The 26,478-nt window shown below is 38.0% G+C and overlaps 1 protein-coding gene across 1 annotated transcript in view; it reads right to left on the bottom strand.

Annotated features, from left to right (window-relative positions):
• Positions 1-26,478, bottom strand: part of Lrp2 (LDL receptor related protein 2) — a 192,545-nt gene that overhangs the window by 83,663 nt on the left and 82,404 nt on the right. The window contains exons 20-33 of the mRNA XM_071619302.1: positions 22,369-22,494; positions 21,394-21,524; positions 18,752-18,889; positions 17,871-18,152; positions 16,193-16,435; positions 14,650-14,769; positions 14,425-14,541; positions 11,842-12,219; positions 10,438-10,686; positions 8,653-8,864; positions 7,566-7,750; positions 6,346-6,574; positions 5,328-5,505; positions 3,701-3,829 (exon numbers count right to left, since the gene is read on the bottom strand). Coding sequence (XP_071475403.1) covers positions 3,701-3,829; positions 5,328-5,505; positions 6,346-6,574; positions 7,566-7,750; positions 8,653-8,864; positions 10,438-10,686; positions 11,842-12,219; positions 14,425-14,541; positions 14,650-14,769; positions 16,193-16,435; positions 17,871-18,152; positions 18,752-18,889; positions 21,394-21,524; positions 22,369-22,494 — 2,717 coding nt within the window. The remainder of the gene's footprint in view (positions 1-3,700; positions 3,830-5,327; positions 5,506-6,345; positions 6,575-7,565; positions 7,751-8,652; positions 8,865-10,437; positions 10,687-11,841; positions 12,220-14,424; positions 14,542-14,649; positions 14,770-16,192; positions 16,436-17,870; positions 18,153-18,751; positions 18,890-21,393; positions 21,525-22,368; positions 22,495-26,478) is intronic.

Below are 26,478 nucleotides of genomic sequence, written 5' to 3'. Positions count from 1 at the left end.
ATACTGGTTATTGCTCCATCATCAAATAATCAATATTAATAAAATTCAAGAATTCCTCTCTCAGAAAAGGAGAAACTTTTAGAACATAAGTTTCTAAAAGCATAAGATGTTTCACATATTAAGAGAAAGTATAAAATGATTAATCATTGCATAACTCTCAAGAGCTAAAAATGATATTTTCATTATTTTGATCATCCAGGAAGCTTTACATGATCAGCAGGATTTTCTTGACACTTTTTCTTAATTTATTTTTGACAGTTCATTAACTTTTCCTTGTTCTTACCATTTTTATTACTGGGAAATAACTCTTCATTTACTAACCTAGTACAAATTTAAATTTGATTTAATGTAAATCATGCAACTGTTAATGCTTCGCTTTTATAAACATCTAGTGTTTAGTATAACAACATCTTGCAAAGTTGTGTTCAGCTGAGGCAAATGAAACTTGCAGGAACTATGTCACTGCTGAAGGGAACAATGTAATAAAAGATGGGCCATTAACACCCAAACCCTTGTCTCCACTGCTCCACATTCCACAGTCATTGCTTCCGAACAACTGCAATTGCCAAAATACGCCCCCCAATATGTTGAGATGGGGCACATTATATGTGTCACACAGCATGCATCAGGTAAATATAATTTCACTTAATTTATCTCCCTGAAGCCTCATAATTCTGTGTTACAGTTATCTCCCCCAGCTTGCAAATGAAGATCAAAAAAATTAAGCAATTTAGCCAAGGTCACAGACCAAAAATATATCTTCTCCATCACTAGATCACTATACTGCAAAAAGTACAGGCCAGGTACTAAATATTGACTATCAAATGAAAAATGAGGGTTATAAGTTTCAGACATACCTTGAAATTATGAGATACTATTTAATGATGTATTGATTACATATTATAAATGCTCATTTGTTCAGTAAGAAAAAAACATTTCTTAATTTGATAGTAAAATTTTAAACTTCACCCATTCAAAACCTGATCCTGTTTTTTGTTTGTTTTTTTGATGGGTAATCTTCCTCTTGCTTAACTAGAGTAATCTTCAACCAAAGCCTGATTCAAGGCCTGGAAGACGGGGGTTCTCATCCATCAAATGTACTCCTTCCTGACTCTTCCCTTGAGCCTCACCCAGTTCTAGTTCTTCCTCATCCATTACTTCTTCCTGGGGATCTTCCCAGGGTCTTTCTGTGATTGCTGCTGGTGTATCTGAGGTTTACCTCCAATGAACACTGTGAGCAGAAAAACCACAACTGGGATATCAGTTAACAGTGCACTGGCTGAAAGTGCAAAAGCCAGGGTGAGGGAAGGTGCCAGAGCAGCACCTGAGAAGAAGCCACCAGTGAGGCACAGGTGGCATGGACAGGAGGGGGCACATGAAAAGTGTTCAGTGGAGAAGAAAAAAGAAGTTACACTGTACAGCTACCTAAGGGGCAAATGGGTGAAAAACGGGACTGGGGAAGGGAGCAAAAAAGAATATTCAACATTTACTGAGGGCCACCATATGCCACAAAGTACCATCAGCAATGGGCAGACATGCACAAATCAGCCAGAGGCTTGACCCTCAAGAACTTAGCACCTAGCGTTCAAGACTAGGCCCGTGGGTCCTGATAGCTTCCTATGATACGGAAGGAGCAGATGCAGAAGGATAGACCGTAGAGGGCTCAGGAAAGGTGAGAGCTAAGCTGTACTCAGTCACAGGTCTCAAGTCATCTGAAATTGAAGATCATCTGCTCCTGTCTATTTTTCATATCATGATCCCATTATGGTTAGTGACAGCAGAGGAGTGAAGGGACCATAGTCAGAATGGAAGTTAATGGTGACATTAAATGGTGACGTTTGTGATCCTCAAATAAACGTCCTCCTTTAGTCACAAACTGATGGGCCCTGCAGCCTCTCTTGGAGTAGAAGGAGTGTATTCTTCTCATTTTGCACAGAATACTGAAGCAAGTGCCCCGGGCCTCTCAGACTGAATGGAGTTGAGGATATTAAGGGTTTCTGAACTGAGTTTTATTTTATTTAATTTGGGCATTGTGGGGAACATATTTTCTAAATAAAAAGAATAAAAATTAAAAACTTCTGACACTTCTCATTTTAAAATTTAATAATACAAAAGTTGGGGGGAAAAAAAGAAATCTCTCAGAATCCCCCATCTAACTGTAACCACTACTGGTGCTTATATGTTTTCTTCCAGATATTTTAATGCATGTTTTTAAAAGGTGATCTTAGACAATATCAGTGTTTTCTTGTAAGAGTACCACTCAAGCACTTCCAAAGCTATTCCAGACACTTAGTCAACACTATTTAAGACTATAAAATAATTAAATCAAGTAAAATGTTTTCATCTACATATGTTAAATCTTCTAAACATCTTACTTAGCATATGTTGACAGTCAAGTTCCCCAACTCGAGCTCAGAAACCAAGTGTGAAGTATGAGAAAGTTCCACATCAGCAAAATCCACCCACGGGAACAACACGAGTGGAGCCATTTGTGAAACAACAAGAGGCACTATTTAGAATTAACATTTATCAATCACCATGAGGTCGTAATATTGATTACACCAATCCCCAATGCACAGTTAAAAACCTTTATGTAGTGAAAGAATGCTTTGTATCCAAAATGTCTATAGCCCAGATTAATCTTCTCCTGAAAGACTCTGAGGACACACTAAATTAAACAATGTCAACAAGGATTAGGAGCATAATAAGTCTCTGTAGAAAAATGGCAAATGCCAGTCCCTTTTGTAAGCACTACCAATAATTAAAAATCTTTCATCATGAAGGTATCATTGTATAATATCACATACTGATGGAATTTGATTTTCAGTAAGCCCACACCTACCTGCACAGTCTATAAACTCTATAAATTTCCTGGACACAATATAAATTTTCCATTTGAAATCTGAATTTTACTCTAGATTCTGATTCTGTTATCTCTTCATTTAGGAGTAGGTTATCATTAATCATTTTATTTGTATTTGTCTCTAGCAATTTTTGTCAGTATCAAAACACATTTACTCCTCTTTACTCAGAAATGAAAAGAAACAAGTTTAAAATAACTTTTCATATTTTTAAGCAATGGAGAATAATCTTTAAAGAGTTTATAATACACAAGTATATAATCCTGAAGAAATCTCTTTTCTTTCTTTCGTATTCCCTAAAGTACTTAAATAACCCTCCACATACTCTTCAATCAACCCAGTAAAATAACACTATGATGAAATGAAGATTAAATTGTTCCAACAATCACTTATAATATTTCACCAAGAGACAGCTGCCATTTTTGAAGAATCAGATAGTACTAAAGGTACTGAAATTGGGGTCAGAAGACCCAGACCACAACATGGACTATTGGTTATAAAATAAAATTGAGACAATGGACCTGAAAATGAAGCCAGATACAAATGAACTTCCAGTTATCATACTTGGTCAGAAAGTCTAACTATAGTCAAGTGTGAGAAAATAGGAGGTTAAAAACTGTTTAATCATATGCATACATAACATTAGTTTCATATACAGAAACTGTATTACAGTGGAGGTGTTCATTGAAATCCCACCACACAGCACACACTCCGCGGACACCTGCGCTATCAAAGGGAACACGGCACATGCTCAATCCCAAGTGGTCTTGGAGCTTCCAAGGTCTGGCACAAACTGTGACCAGCTCCATCTTCACAGCATAATAAAGGGCATACTGTACCTTTCACGCAATTCACAGAATCCCGGGAGAGATTCCACCCCGAAGGACAAGCACAGGAGTAAAACTTAGGCCCCTGTGAGGAAAGCAGGCACAGGTGGCTGCAGGGGGCAGAAGCACACGGATTCACAGCTGTAGGAGAAAAGAGAAGTAGGCATCAGAGAATGGAGTGGCTCCCACATCACAGTGCACAGGGTCCTGCTCTCATTTTCCCCCCAGAGGCTCCCTGCTTGTGGAGACATGAGTACCTCTGCTGTCTTATCTTGTTTTATCTTCTCTAAATGACTTTACCCTTCCTTAACACCTTGCTTTCAACATAAAATTCGGAAGAGGAACAAGAGGGAGGAGGGACTTATCCAAGGTCACAGATGGATCCAGTCTATAACCGGAATATGAACCCACAGCCACTAAGTCGTCTGAACTTGGTAATAGAAATATGATGCTAAATAATATGTGTCTTTGCAGGACCTACAAGAGAACCTTCTGCAGCAAATGAAACCAGACTGTGTGTTTGCTATGTGACCTTGACATTTACTTGGGATTGTCCAAGATTGGGTTAGATAATAATCTTTTGTTTCTACTGATGACATGTTTTGTCTGAAAAGAGGAACCCTGTGTGTATCCCAAGCTGAAAAGCTGTTTCCTAGATGCTATCTGTTCATGTTAAAATTAGATTATTAATCTAATTCATTCATTCCCCCAAAGAATGCCAAGCATTCACTATATACCAAACACTATTCTCAGCACTGGGACTATTGTAAACATGGAGTATATATTCTACTAAAGAGAGACAGAACTAAACTCATAAATTGCTTGGGGCTAGGGGTTAAAATGTGAAGGTAATGAGCAAAAGAATTATGAGTGGCTATTTTACATAAGGTGATCGAGGATGGCTGCTCTGAGAAAGTTATATTTAAGCAGACTCCTAAATGACATGAAGAAGCAACTCCTGCAGAGACCTGGAAGACAGCAGTTCCAGGCAGAATAAAGAGCTGGTGCAGAAATTCAGAGGCGGGAACTGGCCTGGGGTGCTTTTGAATACGCTGTAGTCCAGAGTGGAGAGAGGAAGTGGGCAAAGGGGGCAGGCAAGAGGAGGGGCTGGATTCTGAAGTGAGATGAGAAGCCCCAGGAAGGCTTCAAGGATAGAGTATGTTAAGATTGACTTATTTCCCCTTCCCTCCAGAAAGAACCCTGCCAAGGCCAAATGTTGAAATCACCCAGCCACCATCACCACTTGCTTGAGAGTGGCTTGGGGTAACCACAGCAGAGCATCAGGGACACATGGGGCCAGAATAAGCAAGTGTTCACAACAAGCTGCTTTAAAACACTGAGGGTTGCGGATAAGAGGACTGAGGTGCTATCTGGTCTCTGTTTGCAATTGTCCAATGAGGACACTGAGTCTCAGAGAAAAGCCAACAGAGGCAGTACCCGCTTGCAGAAGAAAATGACACAATCCAGATGTGCCCTTTTTCCTGTCAAGGTTTGACTTTCCCAGGGTCAATAAAAGTAAGAGCAATAAAAGAACTGGGGAAAGCATGAAAAGAAAAGGAAAATGTGTCGCCTAAACACGTGAGTCTGCCACAGTCAGCATTCCCAGAAGAAGCAGTTTCCACACACTACTCCCACTTACAATCTGGTTGTTTTGCAGGATGAACCGCGACGATCCCCAGGGGCCGGAAGATATTATACATTATAATTGACTGGTTTCCCCCATGCCATTTGTTGGCCTGAACGACATTGCGAGTAGCACGGTCAGTCCAGTACACGGATTCTTCAAAGAGGGTCAGGGTGTAGGGATGCCGCAGTACCTGAGAAGCAGAACCGGACCATGGGACCTCACCCAACAACAAAGGCCAACTGGACTAAGTAGCAAAGGATGTCTGCTCAGGAAGCCGCTTTCCCTTAGCATTGGAGTGTTCAATAAAGACACAGGAAAGTAATGGCACAAGAGACAAGCAAAAAAATACATCACTTGTCCCAAATCCTACTGTACCACTGGAACTATTTCCAGATACATGCATCTACTCTGATAATGACATTGGGCATCCATTTTAAAAATGAAAACAAAACTGAAACACAGAAAGTAAGGGGCTCTGTCTGGATCACCAACTAGTCAGAGGTTAGATGTGACCAGCCAGGGGTTCTCGTCCCCCACGGGACTCTCAGTGCTACTGCCACTCACTGACTCACATCAACCTGTCACAGTAGGGAGGCTTTCCCAGAGCTAGAAACAATGGGAATCTTAAATGAAACACAATATCAGCTCTTTGGAAAAATACTCCCTTTCTGAATTTCCCCATTTAAATTGTGTAAATAAGTAAATAATAGACTAGGATTTTAATTGAGAAATATAAATCCAGTTAAGGTATTGACTTCTGTTAAATATAATTTTTAAAAGCAACAGATCAGCATCTATAGGTAAACTAAATCATATGAGCTATTATTAATTCTCCCTGGAATGGCACAATCTGACAATGAATTGTTTACTTTTCTGTTAGTAATAAGGCCGGATTACCCCTTACTGCTGATATTCCCTGCATTGATGTGGTAATGCCTATAACTCAAAAATTAATTTTAGTTTTCTGGAGTCTGTTTTCTACCTAGCTGCTATCATAGTTTTAATTTGGTTTTCCTCACTACCAACTTACCAAATCACTGGCTACCACCTGCCTCCGATTTTGTCCATTATAATCACAAAAGTCTATGTAATCAAGATAGGCATCCATGAAGTAGAGCAGTCTGTTGGGGTAGTCAATAGTTAAGCCACAGGGCCAGTAAATCTTGTCTTGGACAATGACCGTGCGCAAGCTGCCGTCCATGCTAGCACGCTCGATGCGAGGGTGATGGCCCCAGTCGGACCAGAACATTAGATGGTCACTGTGAAAAGAAACTAGTTACCTATTAGAAGGCACATATTTCAACATGAAAAATAACTCATTTAAAATTACACAGCATCCTGCTCATGCTCTGCTTAAAATAAATCATCTCTAGTTCAGAATGCATGCGCAGAGTTTATTATTTCCTCTGAGTGTCACAAAGTAAAACTGTAATCATAATGTAATCACAAGCCATCTGGGTGTTTTTATAATGTTCATAAACCATGCCGTACATCATGACACGGAAATGTCTCAATGCCAAATCATGTTTGTGTACAATCCATAAATAGTTGGTCTAGAAAAATCCATCTGTCCTTGTTTGTCTACCCTGTCGTGTTTTAGATAAGAGAATCAATTTATTCCTCTTCAGAGATGCATCACAAATTTTACTGGTGTGTAATACTTTGTAATATATAGGAAGCCAGCATCACATTGAACACAAATTGCCTAATTCACCATCCTGCAGATAGGAATCTATAGAATCTAAGTAAATTCAAGGAAAGAAGCTTCAAAGATTTCTAAACACATGGGCAAATTTCTTTCTTCCTTTTATAACCAGCAGGCAAAATTTTTCTTTTTTATACAATTTAAAATGTTGTTCTAGTAAATAACATGAGATTCAAGCAGAAAAATTTGGCTTTCTTCTTTTGTGACCATAAGGTATCAAAGTCACAGCTAAGTGACCCATCTATGGAATATTATAGCATGTGTTTATTAGAAACTTAATTATATATTTATACAGCAATCATTTCAACCATTGCACTGTCAAGCTCATAAGTCAGTGCCATCTTAAAGTGAACAACCAATTGCTCATATGTACTTTATGAGGAAGACTACTCAGATGAAAGAGGGTTGGTAATAACCAGTTGATGCCTACCATGCTAAAACAAGGGAGAATTTAATTCTATGATATGCATATCAGCTACATCATGTCATCATTTCTGTCATTATATTCATGTAAAGAAAAAATATATATATATTTTGAGTCTTACTTCATTCTGGGGTCTAATGCAAGTCCCCTTGGATTTGTTACATTTTTGCTGATCAGTACCATCCTGTGGCTCCCATCAATTTTAGAGACTTCAATGGTTTCCAGAGCATAGTCTGTCCAGTAAAGATTCCGACCTATCCAATCTACCGCAATAGACTCAGTCATGCTGACGCCGCTGTCGTGCACCTAAAGACAAGTGAGTAAAGGAAATGTGTTAAAGAAAATGAACGCAAACACAGATGCTATACATGAAAATCTAGAATAAAGTATCTAATTTCTGCTACAGTAGCTTGATGGGCTTAGAAAAGTTTGGTCTTCCCATTAACTAACCAGGAAATCAATATTGCAAAAATATACAAGATTTCATAATTCTGAATATTCTAAGATAATTCTATTATTGAATTAGTGGGTAGTTTCATTCTGACTTCAAAATGGTTTTGCATTTACACAAAAGCTAACTTGGCAACTTTATAATGTTTGGAGCTGGGGTTGTAGCTCAGTAGTGGAGCGCTTGCCTCACACGTGTGAGGCACTGGGTTCAACCCTCAGTACCACATAAAAATAAAATAAAATAAAAGCATGTGTCCATCTATAACTAAAAATTTTTTAAACATATATTCATATGCCAAGAGGAATATCTTCATTAAGTGCCAACATTTGCAAAATAAAATTCTGAGGGCCAGAGGAAACAACAATCAAAGGTGAAAAACTGAAACTGTAGGAGATGGATTAATAAAATGGAACTAAAAGAAAGCCAGGAAAAGCAACCCTTTGACTCTCCTGTCCTCTCCTCTCCTCTCATCCACAAAAGACTGCAAAAGGGACTTCAGAGTCTCCAGGTAAAGTCTTTAAATCACTGGACCTGGAATTCAGAATCATGGTGGGACCCTCAGACACCACACTCTTACTAAAATACCCACAGATTAGGAGCTAGGAACCTTTAGGCCTCTGAGTGTGATGTGCTTCAGAGGAATTATGAGAACACCCCAGGATCGGAGAGGCAGGGCCTCCTCTCACTAGTGAACAACAAGAAGTAGATTTAAGACGGGAGGACTAGGCAGGCAGAAGGTCCCCACAAATGTACTTACTACTCTCTTGTCTGTTCCATTTTGAAATGCACTCCAGGTTTTGCCCTGACTTGAGTCAGACCAAAAGATACGACCACTGACTGAATCAAAATCAAGAGCTACAATATGAGAACCATCCTGGATCAATGCATAGATATTGTGGAACTGGGAGGTGATATTGTCAGCAATAATTTTGTTCTGACTTGCCACCAGCAACAGCAGACTTTCGGATGCTGTCCAATAGAGAAGGGGAAAGGCAAAAATGTCAATGATTCTGGGAGAAAACACAATTAAAGGGTCTCAAAACATTTCATATAATACTTTTGATAACAGAAGGAAGATGATTTTGAACTACAGTGATCAGGAGAGAAAAGCCCTGTAAGAATTATTTTAATATTTTTAACCTTAAGAGTTAACTGATTTTCATGAATATTTTAGGCTTTAAAATATCTTTCTTCCTTCAATACTATTTCAACAAGTATCTAAATACCCATCTGGAGTGAACTATACTTACGGTCCTCTTTGCATTGTGTTTATTTTTGTACTTTCTTCTCTGCTTTACTAGGCTGTCAGCTTTTTCACAGCAGGTATCATCTCTTAAACATTTTTGTTTTCCCTGAGGCATTTTGCTGCAGCAGAAGGTTCTAATTGTCTCCCATTATCTCCTCCCCAATTTCTCTCTTTAGTAATAAGACATGCCAAGTTTTAGCTTGGCACATAGCCACCCAGTTAGACAGAGTCTCTGAAATTTGAAGTGACCACATGACTAAGTTCTGGTCAACAGGATGTGAGTAGAATGACACAGGCCACAGCCTTAAAAGGAAGGTACTTGCCCTCCACTTAAGGCAAAGACTGGAGCAAAAGCATTGGATCCTAGACAGAATCCATGCCAGGTGTGGTGGCGCACACCTATGATCCCAGCGACTCAGGAGGCTGATGCAGGAGGATCACAGTTCAAAGCATCCTCAGCAGGTTAGAATAAAAATTAAAAGGGGTTGAGGATGTAAACCATGGTAAAGTAACCTCTGGGTTAAATCCTCAGTGCCAAAAATTAAAAATAAATCCTGGATGAAAGTCACAGAATGAAGATAACAGGCCAGCTCTATTCCCTAGACTGCCTACAGACTCCTACTTATTTGTTTAAAAAACTTTCATTTTGTTTTATAGTTCTTCATTTGGTGACTTTGGAAGCAGCTAAATCAATATTCTTATATACAGTATAGAAACTTAATGAGTACTGCTGAATTTATTAAGTCTTATGTAAAGATATATACATATCATTGGACTAGACAAAGGAAAGGGAAGGGAAGGGAGAGGCAATAGGAGGAAAGAGTAGAATGAACAGGATATAACTTTCCTATGTTCGATGTGAATACACAACCAGTGAAACCCCACATCACGTACAACCACAAGAATGGTATCTTAATTAAAATAAGTTACACTCTCTGTATGTATAATATGTCAAAATGCAGTCTACTATCATGTATATCTAAAAAGAACACATTTTTAAAAGATGTTTAAGTATAATTTGTTTTAAAATATGTTTTAAAAATTTATATTTTATAAATAAAATGTTCTACAAATATTTAAATAATAAAAAAGATGATTTTCTACCTACAAATGTTTTAACCTCCATTTTCCAAAATACATTAAGACTTTGAGGTTGAAAGACATTATGTAAATCTTTCCAGGATTCAAGTTGGTCTGACTCCTAATTAACATTATCCAATGATTCTGCACAACACTAGATCCTAAGCTCTGGCACGTACAGGATGGAGTTAGCTCATTTATAAGTTCGATGATTACCTGTAACTTTGCAAGTCCTCCCGTCCTCTTCTAACATGTATTCTTTATCACAAGAGCACCGGAAAGAACCTCTCGTATTGTAACAGTGCTGGCTACAAAAGCCTGGAATGTCACATTCATCTATGTCCTCACAGGTTTTACTATCATTGGCAAGTTGGTACCCCAATGGGCAGATGCATTTAGCCCCAAAAGGCCCTTGAATACACTCATGAGTACAACCACCATTGAAATGTGAGCAGGTGTCCTCATCTGGAATAAAGAAAGAGAATCACAAAGGGAAAAAGTCAGAAATCTTTCCTTGATGCTCTCTGATGTAATATTTGCCATCTAGATCCATTCCACCTTCAATGTGATGCCCAGATCAGAGCTAAGAACAACATTGACTTGGATGAACTCCACAGGCTATTCAGTGTCTGCTCTGATTTGCCTGAGGATTTACTATCCATTGGACTAGGACCACTTTCTCCACCACCAGCATAACTCCATTTAGTGCAATCAGAGAATCTTGGGGAGATATGGTTGTCATTGATAATGCATGCAAAGAACCATCACTTCACACTTGCTGCCTCTGAAATTCTTTTATCTATATAGAAATGCAACACAGGACTTAATATTTTAAAAGAAAAGGCTAGAAAATCTACGAAAACAAACAAATGGAAGGGTAAAGGTAACAGAATATTAGACAGCACAGATCCACTAATACATTGTCATTCCTTACTCTCAGGGCCAAAACAGCAACATTGGAAGCCACCTAAAGACAACTCACATGCCTAGGGATACAAACCCCCTCTATTTCCATAAGAACTCTAACTTATTTATAAGAGTCATGACATAGAACATGCACTAGCAGGGTAAGTCACAAAAATTAGAACATTTTCAGCACAAACACAACACATATGAAATCATAAAAATCTAAGATACTTCACAATCATACCTGGCTGTGGTTCATCTGAGAGTGAGCATTGATTAAATAGGAAAGAAAGAAAGGACAGAAATTAGGATCACATGCCAATCACAGCAAACACAAATCGCTGGACTTCATTTGTTTTGTGGCAAGTTCTGATTGAAATTAGAAAATACTGAAGTTAGAAAATTTCATGAGCACATTACCAACAGAATCAAATTTAATTTGACAGTCTAATGGCCTCACTTAGCCTCATTTTTCTAAATGGTGACATGAAAATAAGGAAAAACACATAGCCAAGTGCAAAGGTTTTAATGAGAAATATTATCCAGTGATGATTTATTTGAATTCAATTATGCTTATCCCTACACAGAGTTGAAGTCATAGAGAAACTAAAATCCCTTTCTGAAAGCTACATAGGGACTATGACAATGGCAAGGCACACCAGGCTACTGCTCAGAAGGAATTCACATCCAGTAAACTGTGGTTGGGAAACTTACTGCAAAGTGGGGACTCATCTGTCCCATTGGGGCAGTCAAGGATGTCATCACACAGTGCACTCAGATTCACACAGATGCTATAGCCAGGACACTCCCACTGCCAGCTAGGACAGTGAAAGGCCTCAGCAGGGCAGTCCTTCTCATCACTCATATCCCTGCAGTCATTGTCCCCGTCGCAGACCCACTCTTTGTAAATGCAGTTTCCATTGTTACAGAGGAAATGAGATGGAGAGCAGGTTTTGGTGACGCAGCCTCGGTGCTCATCAGACCCTTGGGTGCAGTCTGGATGCCCATCACACTCCCAGGTGTCTGGAATGCAGGTACCATCTCCTTGGCACTGAAATTCATCTGAGTGGCACATACCAGGAGGCCTGGTTGCTAGGAGAAACACATGGGGAAAACGAGCTTGTGAATGCAATTTATAACCCCTTCAATAGCCAAGATTCACAGGGTGCTGCTTTGGATCAACAGCAGGTAGAATAATAGCTATGACACAATTAGTACTAAAAGCTGAAATGCTAAAGGATCTTCTCCCACACTGTGGTACATAAAATATTTCTATGTGTCAGATTAGTGGATATGACAACAAAGTACAGGATGCACAATTTTTGAATAGAAGATGAGTACCTGAATCAAAAGAACATTCTGTTTCCTGCATTTATAATATTCATTCAGCTGCAGATTCAATAATATAATTTTTCCATCTCTCTATCAAAAAAATCACCATATCTACTGTTATGTATATCTAAAGGGAACAAATTTTTAAAAATTTTTAAAATCACCATAGCATTTCAATAGAGCTTAAATAGCTATGGTTGCATTGAACTTTATATGCTTAATATCATATGTTTAAATGTTCTAATTTTCCTTCAAATGAACTCTATATCCAATGAAACCAGCACACATTAAGTAAACTTAAAAGCATTAAGTAAATGCTTGATTCTTTGCAAACTTTACACTATTTATCAAGCAATCTTTGAGGGATAGGTAAGAATGGCTTCCCTATTTGATAAAGCTAAACCCAAGCTCCCTCCCAGGAACTTCATGAGGCAACAGCAAGTCAGAGGAATTAGCAGTTCCCCACAGATCAGAGAGTTCCATGTTTTCTATGTGCAATAGGAAAATTAGAGATTAAGGAATATTTGATTGCCAAACAAATAAAAAAGCATGTAAGCATTTTAGTTAACTTTCCTTTTTACCCATAGATTTATACACTTCCTTTCTAATTCAGGAAAATTAATGAAAATCTATTGTCCAAAACACCACTGTTCATGCAAATGACCAACTCGTTGATGATTTTTTTACAAGCCTAAAATCCATTAAACATGATCAGTAGGCAATTTTTTAAATCATGTTATTTTAGGTTTCCAGCCTGTGAATACTATAGATTTTATATTATATAACATTCTCACTGAATCCCCTGACTAGAAGGAATTTCTTTTCTCTAAACCTCCATAGAATTGTATCTACCACTTCTACCATTTCTTCCTTGGAAAACTGGGAATGGAACCATCATTTGACCCAGCTATCCCTCTCCTTGGTTTATACCCAAAGGACTTAAAACAGCATACTACAGGGATACAGACACATAATTCTTTACAGCAGCACAATTCACAATAGCTAAATTGTAGAATCAACCTAGGTGTCCTTCAGTAGATGAATGGATTTTAAAAAATGTGGTATATACACACAATGGAATATTACTCAGCAATAAAAGAGAATAGAATCATGGCATTTGCAGGCAAATGGATGGAGCTGGAGAAGATACTGTTAAGTGAAGTTAGCCAATCCCAAAAAATCAAATGCTGATGTTTTCCGATATAAGGAGGCTAATTCATAGTGGGGCAGGGAGAGGGATCATGGGAAGAATAGATGAACTCTAGATAGGGCAGAGGGGTGAAAGTGGGAGGGAGGGGCACGGGCATAGAAATGAGGGTGGAATGAGATGGACATCGTTATCCAAAGTACATGTATGAAGACACAAATGGTGTGAATACACTTTGTATACAACCAGAGATATGAAAAATTGTGTAATATGAATTGTAGTGCATTCTGCTGTCATATATAACAAATAAGAATTTAAAAATCAATAATAATAATAATAATAATAATAAAGAATTTTATCTACCACTTCAAAGGCTCTCCTAACTGTCTACCTTGCTTTAAGTGTCTTTTCCTTCTATAATTCTATAATTCTCCTTACCACACTACATATAACATTAGCAGCTATTCAACAAATGATAGCTGAAAGGGTGAATTTGCACAAGTCAAACAGCTCTGTACCATTTGACCTCCTGACTGAGATGTCCAAGGAAAAATTAAAACCGAGAACAAAAATATCTAAGAAATGCTTAACCCACCTGGAAAACTATCTGAAGTGCCCACTTGAATCGCTAATGATAAATCATTATATGGTAAGGCCTAGGCAATTTCATTGTAGTTCAATACTGATTGTTTTAAGAATATTTTTCAGTTCAGGATTTCTGCCCTCCAGTTTGTCAGAATAGAGAATATGTGCAGCGGCATCAACAAGTAACAATGACATGACCCCTGCCTGAAACACACTGGGTGGGTGGTACTTACGACAGCCTGCCTCATCAGAGTTATCACTGCAGTCAAAAACACCATCGCAACGGTAACTGTTGCTAATACATTTACTCCCATCAGCACACTTGAATTGAGAAGCAGTACAGTTTAATACTAACAATGGAAGAGAAAAACATTAGAAATTAGTTCAGAGAGAAAATGACCAAACACTGAGATTTCTGTAAACACTGAGGGAAAAAAAAAGCAAAGCTATCCACTTACCACAGTCGACCTCATCAGACCCATCAATACAGTCCTTGTCCCCATCACAGACAAAAGACGGGTCAATACACCGATGGTTGGGGCAACGAAACTGATTAGGTTGGCATGTCCCGGAAGTTTCTAATGTAAACAAAGCCAAGTAAGTTTATTTACTGTTCAACATGTACCAGAGCCAAATCGAAAAATACTAAGAAGTTACACAAGTTTTCTCGGTTATACGTGGGTTCAAGATTCTGTCAAATGAGCCCCATTGTCAGAGTCAGCAACATGAGAACTTTTAAAACTAGGCAATTTTTGGAATCAAAAATTAAAAGAATACAGAGCAGAGTCAGAAAGTGTGATTGCATCTTGAAAACTGAACTACATTTAGCAAGTAAACATGAAGGGCTTGGACAGCCACCACATCTCACAAACACTGTTAAGTCCGTGACTCTCGACTAAAGCTAAGCAATGGAGCCCAAGGAGGCAACATGGGAACTGCAACCCACATGCCAATAGCTTCAGTGTGTAGACAGATCACAATGACTGGGATTAATATAAAGTCTAAACAGTTACAAAAACCAGGGTCCTATCTTGTTAAAGCACCTTCAAGTTTTGCTAAATGCAGAAACTAGAATAGAATGCAAAAACTAGAAGGGACTTTAAAGTTCATCTACTCCAAGAGGAAACTGACTTGCCTAATCACACAACCAGGATTAGAATTTACTCTGGAGAGCTTTGCTTCACCTTAAATTATCATTGCAGACATGCAAATGAACAATAACTTAAAAGGGTAAGAACTGGAGAGAGGAAAACCAGGTAGGTAAGAGTAACAGAAATTTAAATTTTCTGTACACCTTTATTATTCTGTTGTCTTTTTGCCTTGCATCAAGTGAAAAGAATTGTATCTACCACTTCAAAGGCCCTCCTAACTGTCTACCTTGCTTTAAGTGTCTTTGCCTTCTATGATTCTCCTTACCACAGTCTAAGGACAAACACTATATATAACATTAGCAGCTATTCTACAAATGATAGCTGAAAGGGTGAATTTGTACAAGTCAATACCACATACCGCTCTATACCATTTGACCTCCTGACTGAGATGTCCAAGGAAAAACTAAAACCGAGAACAAAAATATCTAAGAAATCCATTGCCAAATGTCTGGATATGTTTATATAATTTCTTAAATTTGCTTTAAATATCTGAATAGTTAGTTGAGGGACTCTTTTTTCAGCAGGGTTTCACTATATGGTCCAGGCTGTTATCAACTACAGGGATCAAGAGATCCTCCAGCCTCAGCCTCCTGAGTAACTGGGAGTATAGGTATGTGCCACTTTTTTTCAGGTCCTATCAGAGTGTTTGGCATGAGAGAACAGCCCATTTTCTTCCACAGAATTTAAGATCTGTAGGACTCTGAACTTCCCAGAGGCAGGTACCTGCCTTGATTTTTACAGCCCATTGATACACAGATGGACAGACAGAATAAGAGTGCCCAAAGAACAATGAAAATAGTTTGGCCTACTGACTAGCTGACCAACCAAGAGACACTCGTGCAAAACTTACGGCAGTGCTTCTCGTCAGATCCATCGCCACAGTCATTGTCTGTGTCGCAGACCCAGTTCCTTGGGATACAAAGATTATTATCACAGGTGAAGTAGGACCCCGAGCAGGAAGCAGGTGCACGGGTGGGACAGTTTTGCTCATCACTGCCATCCACACAGTCGTTTTGCTTGTCACAGCGCCAGTGTGCAGGGATGCACTCTCCTCCATGAGCACAGGTGAATGCCGTAGGCGAACAGGTGTTATCTGCAAAGCAGTGAACTGGTCATGAAGGTATTTGCTTTTCCAGCATTTTACATGAGTTCTTGCCTTGTGGGCCAAAGGCTCTCCTTTTTCAGTGAGAGCATTATATAAAATATGGAGAGATGTGCATCAAATGATACCCTCTAATCATCAAAATCCTCTAAGTACTATACGTACACTTAATGTTTATGTTTGTATATCTGTAAGGATATATATATCCTCTCTTAATTCTCACAACAATACTATGAAGTATGTATAATTATCTGCATTTTACAAATATAGAAAACTGAGACTCTGAGAGATTTAGAAATCTGCCTAAGATCACCAGGTGCGGTGGCGCACTCCTGTAATTCCAGAGGCTCAGGAGGGTCAGGCAGGAGGATCATGAGTTTAAAGCCAGCCTCAGCAACAGAGAGGCACTAAGCAACTCAGGGAGACCCTGTCTCTAAATACAATACAAAATAGGGCTGGGGATGTGGCTCAGTGGTTGAGTGCCAATCCCCAGTACCAAAAAAGAAATCTGCCTAAGATCCAAGCTGTAGTTGATGTGGTCAATAGGTACATCTTTAACTTCTAAAGGAAGCTTCACCTCCTCCAATCATAATTTCAAACTCAGTCTACAGAAACCTTGAAATAGATAAAATATCCAAGTACAAATGGACAATCTGAGAAGCAGGAAAATATTCATAGAAAGATGAAACTTTCAGAAATTCCAGAAAAACCGCACAAGTGAACTTCTATTTTTCAATTCTGGCACTCTTCTTTTTCTCCAAAAACACAGGTTACTATTACTATTGGTCTCACCTTGACAGAAATTTCTAAGATTTCAACTGTCCTCTAACTTTATTGTTTAAAACTTCAATGGGATACATATGCCTTCTGTAATAGCATTTTATTAAACCTCAAACTTCAAAGACTAGAAAACCAGCAAATAAGAGGTAAAGGTTAAGACCATCATTTCACCCTTAATTCATGTTACTCCAAAAGGTGGGGAAAAGAAATATAACATATGAAATTTGCAAAGACTATGATGGCAAGTACCCAATGTGATAATATTTTCTCAGATACTAAAGGCTATATCCATTTTGATTCAACTGTGTGGGGGGCAGGGGCTGGGGATGGAATCCAGGGCCTCATGCATACTAAGCAAGTGCTTTGTCACTAAGCCACATCCCTAATCCTGACTCAACTTTCTGAGTGCTTATCAAGATGTAATGACTCTGAATTGGTCCAAAGAGCTAATGTCCAAACAAATTCATTGAAGATAATCTAAATCAACGCTGGATACTATTTGTGACATTATATGAAAGGCATTTATTGCTTAGCTTCCTAAAAGCCTTTGGAGTACATGTTAAGAATCTGAAATTCTAAAAGATATTTTTCCTATATAAATAACCTAAGCTTCTTCAGGAAATATCTCCCGAGCACAGCTACTTACTAGATGCACCACACAGATGCTCGTCACTGTTATCATGACAGTCGTCAACTCCATCACAGCGGTAGTAACTGGGCACACATCGGCCATTGTTGCAGGAGAAGGAAAAAGAGCCACACTGCTCAGTGGGTGGTTCACGGACCGGGTCTCCCTCGCAAGTCAAGTGATTGGAAGTCAGCCTCATTCCATAGGGGCACCCACATACCCGCTGGAAATTTGGCACTGGGAAGCAGAAGTGGCTGCAATCGCCATTGGGGTGGCTGGGTTGACTGCAGTAGTTAGATCCTGAAAATGGAAAATGCAAAGCCCTGACAGAGTAAGTTCTACACATGCCCATTACATTGATCACAGGTTTGATTCATGAAGGCACACAAACAGGAAAGAACACTGTTCATACCCAGTATTAAAACATAGCAAGCATCCTCTTGGAAGTAATAACATAATAAATATGTTATTATACCCTGCTACAAACAGCAGGGTATAATAACATATTTAAGTAGATAGGAGCCTAACAGTTGTGTGTAGTACACAAGCTATCCAGCCATCCACAGAGCTTTGTTTTCAAAACTAAACAAACTGGCCATTTCATGGTACAAGTTTACACTCTTATCCCCAGCAGCTCAACTCAGAGAAGCTTGTCTACACTCAAGAAGGCGGCTGAGAGAAGGAAGGTTGAAATTTCTATTTAAAACAGAAAAGTGCTAAAATGTATATTTCTCAATGACACTTTCAGAGTTGAAGAGACTTAAAGAGTGACAGTAATATAGAATTATCAAGAGCTATATTAATAAGTACTTAAAGCAAAAAGGAGTCACCATATTTGATATGGATGTACTTTTTATATGGATGTATAAAAAAAAAGAAAACTTGACGAGCTCACTCACCTGTCTGGACGCTGATGTCATATGACTTCACGTGCATTATGTTGTTGATGCCACTTCGAATGACCCTCATATCTCCCCCATCCGTTTTCCTGACTTGAACAATTGCACCCAGTCTCCAATCGGTAAAAAACACATAATCTAAAAAGGAATACAGAGGATTTGTATTTTCAGTCATCACTTACTTATAAATAAATCACTTAGGGAATTAACTTACTTATAAATAAATTTCTGAGAGAAAGCAATAGGCTTGTAATGCTTCTCACAATTCCAAGACTCTTCTCCCACAAATATCTCTAATCTGTCTCTGTAACCATTTTCCATGACCAGTTATTCTCTATAAATGCTCTTTGGAAGTCTACATTTTATTAATATCATGGTCAGGTTCAGGGCAAGTATGCATGAAATTTTATGATGGCATTTAGATTTAAACTTTGATAGGAAAAAGTTTGTTTTATTCTCAATGTTCTTCTATATGAGGCCCCTTAAGACTAGGCTCTTCTCCCAACATTAAGTTGCCTAGTGGGTAAGCAAAATACTTAACTATGTGAAGACAACGGACAACATCTAACATCCCTTCCAAGTCCAAAATTCTGTAGCCCATGTCTGCATGAGAATGCTTAATTTTTTAATGTTCAACTTTAATAAGTTGTTGAGAAGGAAAAGTACAAATCTAGTCCAAAGAGAAACTTTCAGTATGTTTGAGGATTGGTAAAAATATCAACATAAGGGTTCATACACCTGCAACCTCATCCATGTTCCATGGTGCTCAGAATGGCAAAACAGAGGCAGCATAAGATTTTACCTAACAAAAATCTAATCATGTTCACTTTATACTAACTACTGAAGCAAGGAAGTAAACACATAGACATCAACAGTGTTCAAAAGAAAAAACTGAATCAACATGGATTTTCTCTTGGGCTATCGTTGAAAATTCCAATTAACTAGAAAACATTTAAGATGCCACAAATTTGATCATGAGATCAATTTTCCTTATCTGTGGTCTAATCAATGACCAATCAGTTATTGGACTCACTAAATCTTTTTTCCATGACAAAGTCAGTCCCACCATTCAGGAGGTATATATAATAACATATTTAAGTAGATAGGAGCTCAATCAAACTTTCAGTCCTGTGCAATGTATAGTCAAGAAGACCTAGTCTGTTGGTAAAAAGGGGCATAATGTCCACGGTATGACACAACAAAAGAACTTTCCATTAGAGATCCACCCTGTGAGCCAGGGTTGGAAGAAACTGCTCTCGTTATTTTGGGAATGTCATGTTGTTCTCATGGGGATACCCTCAAGTTTTGGTTCATACTGATGAAACCAAAAGGTACTGAAATTGCATTTTTATTCAATCCCAAAACATTTCAGCACAGAGCAGAGAGAATACAACATTCTTATAATATTCCTATATAGCAGCAAATAGCATGTATATGATATCATTAGAGAAAAGGGAGTAAATACTTGAGAGGGTGACTATTTATAATTGACTCATCTCACCAAAAATCTCACAAGAGCATGTCTTAAATATTTTTAAATACCACACACTCCAAAGATAAAACAGACAGCAGGGTGGAATATGCAATATATTTACTCTTCATTCCACACTTTATGCACGTGAGAAAATTGTTGATTTATGGCCAATGTCTAGTTTTTTTTTAAAGGATTATACTGATTATTCAAAGTAGTTTCAACTAGCATATAGTTAGGGCCTTTGGTGGCCACTGTATAGTGTCACCCCTCGAACTGATTATGGTTTTTCATGCATAACCAGAATAGACATCAATCTCTCCTCACTCTTGGCCTAACAGTTGTGTGCAGTTCACAAGCTATCCAGCCATCCACAGAGCTTTGTTTTCAAAACTAAACAAACTAGCCATTTCATGGTGCAAGTTTACACTCTTATCCCCAGCAGCTCAACTCAGAGAAGCTTGCCTATACTCAAGAAGGGGGCTGAGAGAAGGAAGGTTGAAGCACTGGCTGTGATCATGGAGTTTTCCCAGAATCCCAAGCTTCCCAGCAATCTCTATGAGTAACATGAAAATTCTTTGGAAAGAGTGTTGAAGAAATAATCATGTCTTTCTGTTTCTTTAAGTAGTACCCTAACATTTCTCTACAACAAAGATAATTACCCAACATTTTGATGAACAAGCTTCAAAATTATTCAATAGATATACAATTGATGGATATACGTAATCATTTTTCTACAAGGTTCTGATGAGGTTCTTGCAAACAGAGAACAATGAAATCCTATCATAGTTCCTATAAACAACTCTTGCTATCTAATTCTTGAATGACTTTAAATCATTCAATGAGGCAGTGATTCACTATTTCTTCACGTGAAACTTAGTTATGTAAGTACATACTCAGGAATTGTAGAAGTGTCAACTACAAAGTGCTATGCCTAAATAAGTTATCGACATTCTTATCTAAATGTGTCCAAAGCAACACACTCTAAAACTCTTATTTTCCATCAACAAACCAACTGTTTTGTCTACATATAATAGCACCATTTTGATTTTTTGTATTTTAAAGTAACAAGCTTTTCTGAAATTGTGAGAGAGACCAATGAGAATGGTTTTACTGTTATGAATTGCAAAGTATAAAACAACACACACTTTTTTATTGATTCAAAACATACCTTTAAAGACAGTAAGTCCAAATGGATGTGTCATCTGCTCGATATGGCCCAGAGTTCTTCTATCTAACCCATCAAAGGTGCTGTGCTCAATTTTATCAAAAAAGGCATCTACCCAGTATAATCGTGAAGCACTAAAACAATAAAATACTTAAGTTATCCATTATCCAAAAACCAGCAGATCACCCTGAGGGAATTCAAAATCAAAATGCTCAATCAACACCTTTATCAAACAAAGTTTGATAAAGTTTTAGGCCCCTCAGAAAAGGAAAGCTACTTTCATCAAATGACTTTCAATTAACTATCTTTGAAAACTTGAAATGTTGCTATCTTTGAGTGGGGATTTTATTTTTCTCCTTGTAAAATCCATAAGTTAAGAAAAATGTTGGTAATATCACCTATGTTTAAAAGGCTAAATACATTTCTTCCTTTTTTTCCCTCCCATAACTACTTTGGCATATCATATTCATAAGCTAATTTATATTTTCCTTTTCCATATTCCTAGATGGATCATCAATTTTCTAGAACTATATCTCATACCTCAAAATTCTCCCAAAATACATATAAACAAATACACATTTGTTGATTGACTTCAAAATTTTCCTATCCTCAAGACACCCCTGGAGGAAATTACACATAACCAGTGTTTCATCAAATCCTTATTCTACTACTAATAGGGTTGGGACTCACTTCCTCCCTCTCGACCCTCCACTATGCCCTGTCATTCTGCTGCTTCTAGAAATTTCCTCAGAAAATTCATGAAAGCATTGGTTTTCATCCCACCAGTAACTGGCCAACCACGTTTGTGTTCTTATATCATTTAACATCCTCCTCCCATCTCAATTAATGATTAAAAAGTTTCTGAGGACATGGAGTGTGCTTTTCCTTACTCCATCATGGCACCCCACTTTGCCGTTATGTGTGTGTTGCACTAAGTGGGAACTCAGTAACGAATGATATGGGGTGATTCCTACTTACCCCCAATCGATGGCCAATCCATTGGGCCATCCAAGAGTGGTATTCACTATAGGCTCAAGGTGAGATCCATCAGTCCACGCTCTCAAAATTTTAGCAGGACGGAACCAATCAGAGAAGAATATATACCTGGAAAAAGAGGTAATAAATCATGGATGTTAACGAGGGATGAATTACATGACTCAGGGATTTCACAAAAACAAATTTTCTAGAGACTTGCTGGAATTAATTTCATTTTCTGTATATGCTGTGAAGCTTAACAGACTATTGTATAACTAATATAATTCTTAGTTAAAAGTACAGTTATCAATATGTAATCAAAGTGAAAAACACACATGGTATTAAAATAAACATCCAAAACAGAAAACCACTGTCCTAGACTTTAAAACCTAAAACAATTGTCACCCAATACTCCATGTTATTGAAATAAAATAATAGACCACCGTGAGCAATAAAGTAGATTGTATCCTCTCTTTCTCTTTGGATTAAACATCCAGGACCCACTAGATCTACTAGATTACTTCCTATTATTCTTCTATAAGGAGTTGATAAATTTGCAATAAAAACATTTCAACCCAGATGAAGAAAAGCATCCAAATCAATATAATACTCAAACAATATCGTACTCAAAGCATCTTTTTGTTTTTATTATGAGGACTGGGGGAAAAAATGTAAGTCTATGGGAGAAAGAAATCCTTTCCTCTTTCATATAATCCCTAGAAATCAAAATTAGTCATTTCCAAAGTGTGACTTGAAAAGATTAACATTAAACAGATACATGAGGTGGGAGGGAAAGGGAGAGAAAAGCGAAATTGCATGGTAATGGAGGGAGACCCTCATTGTTATACAAAATTACATATAAGAGGGGAATGGGAAAATAAACAAGAAGAGAAATGAATTACAGTAGATGGGGTAAAGAGAGAAGATGGGAGGGGAGGGGAGGGGGGATAGTAGAGGATAGGAAAGGTAGCAGAATACAACAGTTACTAATAGGGCATTATGTAAAAATGTGGATGTGTAACCGATGTGATTCTGCAATCTGTATTTGGGGTAAAATTGGGAGTTCATAACCAACTTGAATCTAATGTATGAAATATGATATGTCAAGAGCTTTGTAATGTTTTGAACAACCAATAAAAAAATAAAAAATAAATAAAGAAAGAAAGAAAGAATTTAACCACTTTACAAAACCACATGCCAAAGAGTTAGTTAAGATAAATTCACTAGAAAAAATCTATGGTTTACCTCTCTATAGGACCACAGAATTTCTTATCAATGATATCAGTTTTAAAGTATGTTTCTTATATTGTTTTACAAAGAGAAAATAAAAATATAAAGTGCATACTGCAGAGGTGGCAGAGAGACCTGGGTTAGGCAGAGCTATACATAGAACAGAGTTGGAGTCTGAACACTAACTCTCAGCAATGACTGTGAGTCCTCCACAAGTCCCTAACATGGGCATTATACATACTTTTTCACAAACTGGTTTCGGGATTAGAGGAGAGTATGTATGTTAAGGGCTCACTACATGAATGAATCGGGCTTCAGTGAATGACCACTGCTCTTTTTCCATCCAAATACAACAACATACCTTGCTGCAAACAATCATGTCAGCTATTAAACATATTTTTAAAATCTTTTTGTTATTACATTATAGATACACATAATAGAGGGGTTCATTTGACATATTCATAAATGCATAAAACAGTTTGCTCCATTTTGATCTCCAGTACTTCCCTTTTCCCTTCTCACCTTCCCCTCCCCACCATGATCTCCTTCTTCTACTCTATTGTTATTCCCCCTATTTATTTTTAATTGGTGCATTACAATTATGCATAAAATTGGAATGCATTATGACATCTTCAAACATGCACACAATGTGATCTGGAACTTTTACTCCCCAGTCGTTTGCCCTCCCCTCCTCCCCATCCTTGGTCCCCTTTTTATTAGTTCTCTTTAGTTATATATAACATTAGGGTTCATTCTGACGTAATTATGAAAGCGTGGAATATACTTTGTTCTAATTCAATCCCCAGTACTTTTCCTCTCTCTCACCTCCTCCCTCCCCGTTCCCTTCCCTTTACTCTACTAATCCTTCTGCTATTCACCTTTAGGTTTTCTTTATCTAGTTTGTGTCTTGTGGATGTACATGATGGTGGGACTCAGTGTAGCATAATCACGTATATACATAGGAAAGTCAGGTCAGATCCATTTCACTATTCTTCCCTTATAGCATCCCTTCTCCCTCTCCCTCAGTCCCTGTTACAATTTGGATGTGTGGTGCCCTCCAAAAGCTCATGTGTGAAACAATGCAAGAACATTCAGAGGTGAAATTATTGAATTATGAGGCCTTAACCTAATCAGTGAATTAGTCCCCTGCTAGGGATTAACTGAGTGGTAACTGAAGGTGAGTAGGACATGGTTGGAAGAGGTGGGTCACTGGGGGCATGGCTTTGGGGTATATATTTGGTGAGCTGAGCTTAGTCTCTCTCTCTCTCTTTCTTTCTCTCTTTCCCGCCCCCTTTCTGATACTCATGTGAGCTGCTTCCCTTAGCCATGATATTCAGCCTTACCTAAAGCCCCAAGGAATGAAGCCGGCTGTCTATGGACTGAGACCTCTGAAACCATGAACCCCCCAAATAAACTTTTCAACCTCTAAAATTATTTTTATCAGGTCTTTTAGTCACAGCAGAAAAAAAGGCTGACCAAAACAGTCCTCTTCATCTAACCTACTGATCTTTCTTCTATTATGATGGAATGTCCCCCCTTTTACCTAGCTTCTTTGGACTAGCTTCTGCAGATCAGAGAAAAACATTCAAACTTTGGTTTCCTGGGTCTAACTTATTTCACTTAGTATGATAGTTTCCTGTTCCATCCATTAGCTGGAAAATGTCATAATTTCATTCTTCTTTATGACTGAGTAATACTCCAGTGTGTGTGTGTGTGTGTGTGTGTGTACACACACACACATTTTCTTTATCCATTCATCTGTTGAAAGGCACCTTGATTGGTTCCCTAGCTTGGCTATTGTGAATTGTACTGCTATTGACAATGATGTGGCTACATCCCTCTAGTATTTTATAGCTAATTTTAGATTTTTTGGATATATAGCAAGGAGTGGGATAGCTGAGTCATATGGTGGTTCCACCCCAGTTTTTTGAGGAATCTCCATACTGCTTTCCAGAGTGGCTGCACTAATTTGTAGTCCCAACGAGTGTACCTTTTTCCCCACATCCTCACCAACACTTATTATTTGTATACTTGATAACTGCCATTCTGACTAGAGTGAGGCAAAACTCAATGTAGTTTTGATTTGCATTTCCCTGATGGCTAGCGATGTGGAACATTTTTTCATATATTTGTTGGGCCAATCGTATTTCTTCTTTTGAGAAGTATCTTTTTAGTTCTTTTGCCAATTTATTAATTGGGTTATTTGATTTTTTTTGGTGTCAAGCTTTTTGAGTTCTTTATATATTCCGGATATTAATGCCCTATCCAAGGAACAAAGACCTTCTCCCATTCTGTAGGCTATCTAGTCATACTCTTAACTGTTTCCTTTGCTGTGCAGAAGTTTTTAAGTTTGATGCCATCCTATCTATTGATTTTTAGTTTTATTTCTTACACTTTATAAATCTTGTTAAGAAAGTCATTTCCTGGGGCTGGGTTGTAGCTCAGTGGTAGAGCGCTTGCCTAGCATGTATGAGGCACTAGGTTCAATTCTCAGCACCACATAAAAATAAATAAATTAAATAAAGGTATTATGTCCATCTACAAATAATCATAATTATGATTTTAAAAAAATCAGTTCCTGAGCCTACATTTTGGAGTGGTGGGTCTATATTTTCTTCTAGCAGTTAACAGAGTTTGTTCTCATTCCTGGGTCTCTGATCCACTTTGAGTTGACTTTACAAGGGCAAGAGATAAAGGTCAAGCTTCATTCTTCTACATACAGATATCCAGTTTCCCAGCGCCATTTGTATGAAACATATTTTAAAAGAAAGGTAAGAACCAAAAAGGAATACTGTGGACTGTTCTGTCTTTTCTTCTCTGACCGCATCAATGACAGAACAGCAAAACATGAAACTGCCTGTGATCTGGAAAACTTCTTACTCT

Source organism: Marmota flaviventris, chromosome 11, assembly GCF_047511675.1.
Source record: "Marmota flaviventris isolate mMarFla1 chromosome 11, mMarFla1.hap1, whole genome shotgun sequence".
In the NCBI taxonomy this organism is placed as follows: Eukaryota; Metazoa; Chordata; class Mammalia; order Rodentia; family Sciuridae; genus Marmota; species Marmota flaviventris.
Note: the sequence above shows the minus strand (reverse complement) of the source record. Positions and strands in the feature narration are given on the sequence as shown.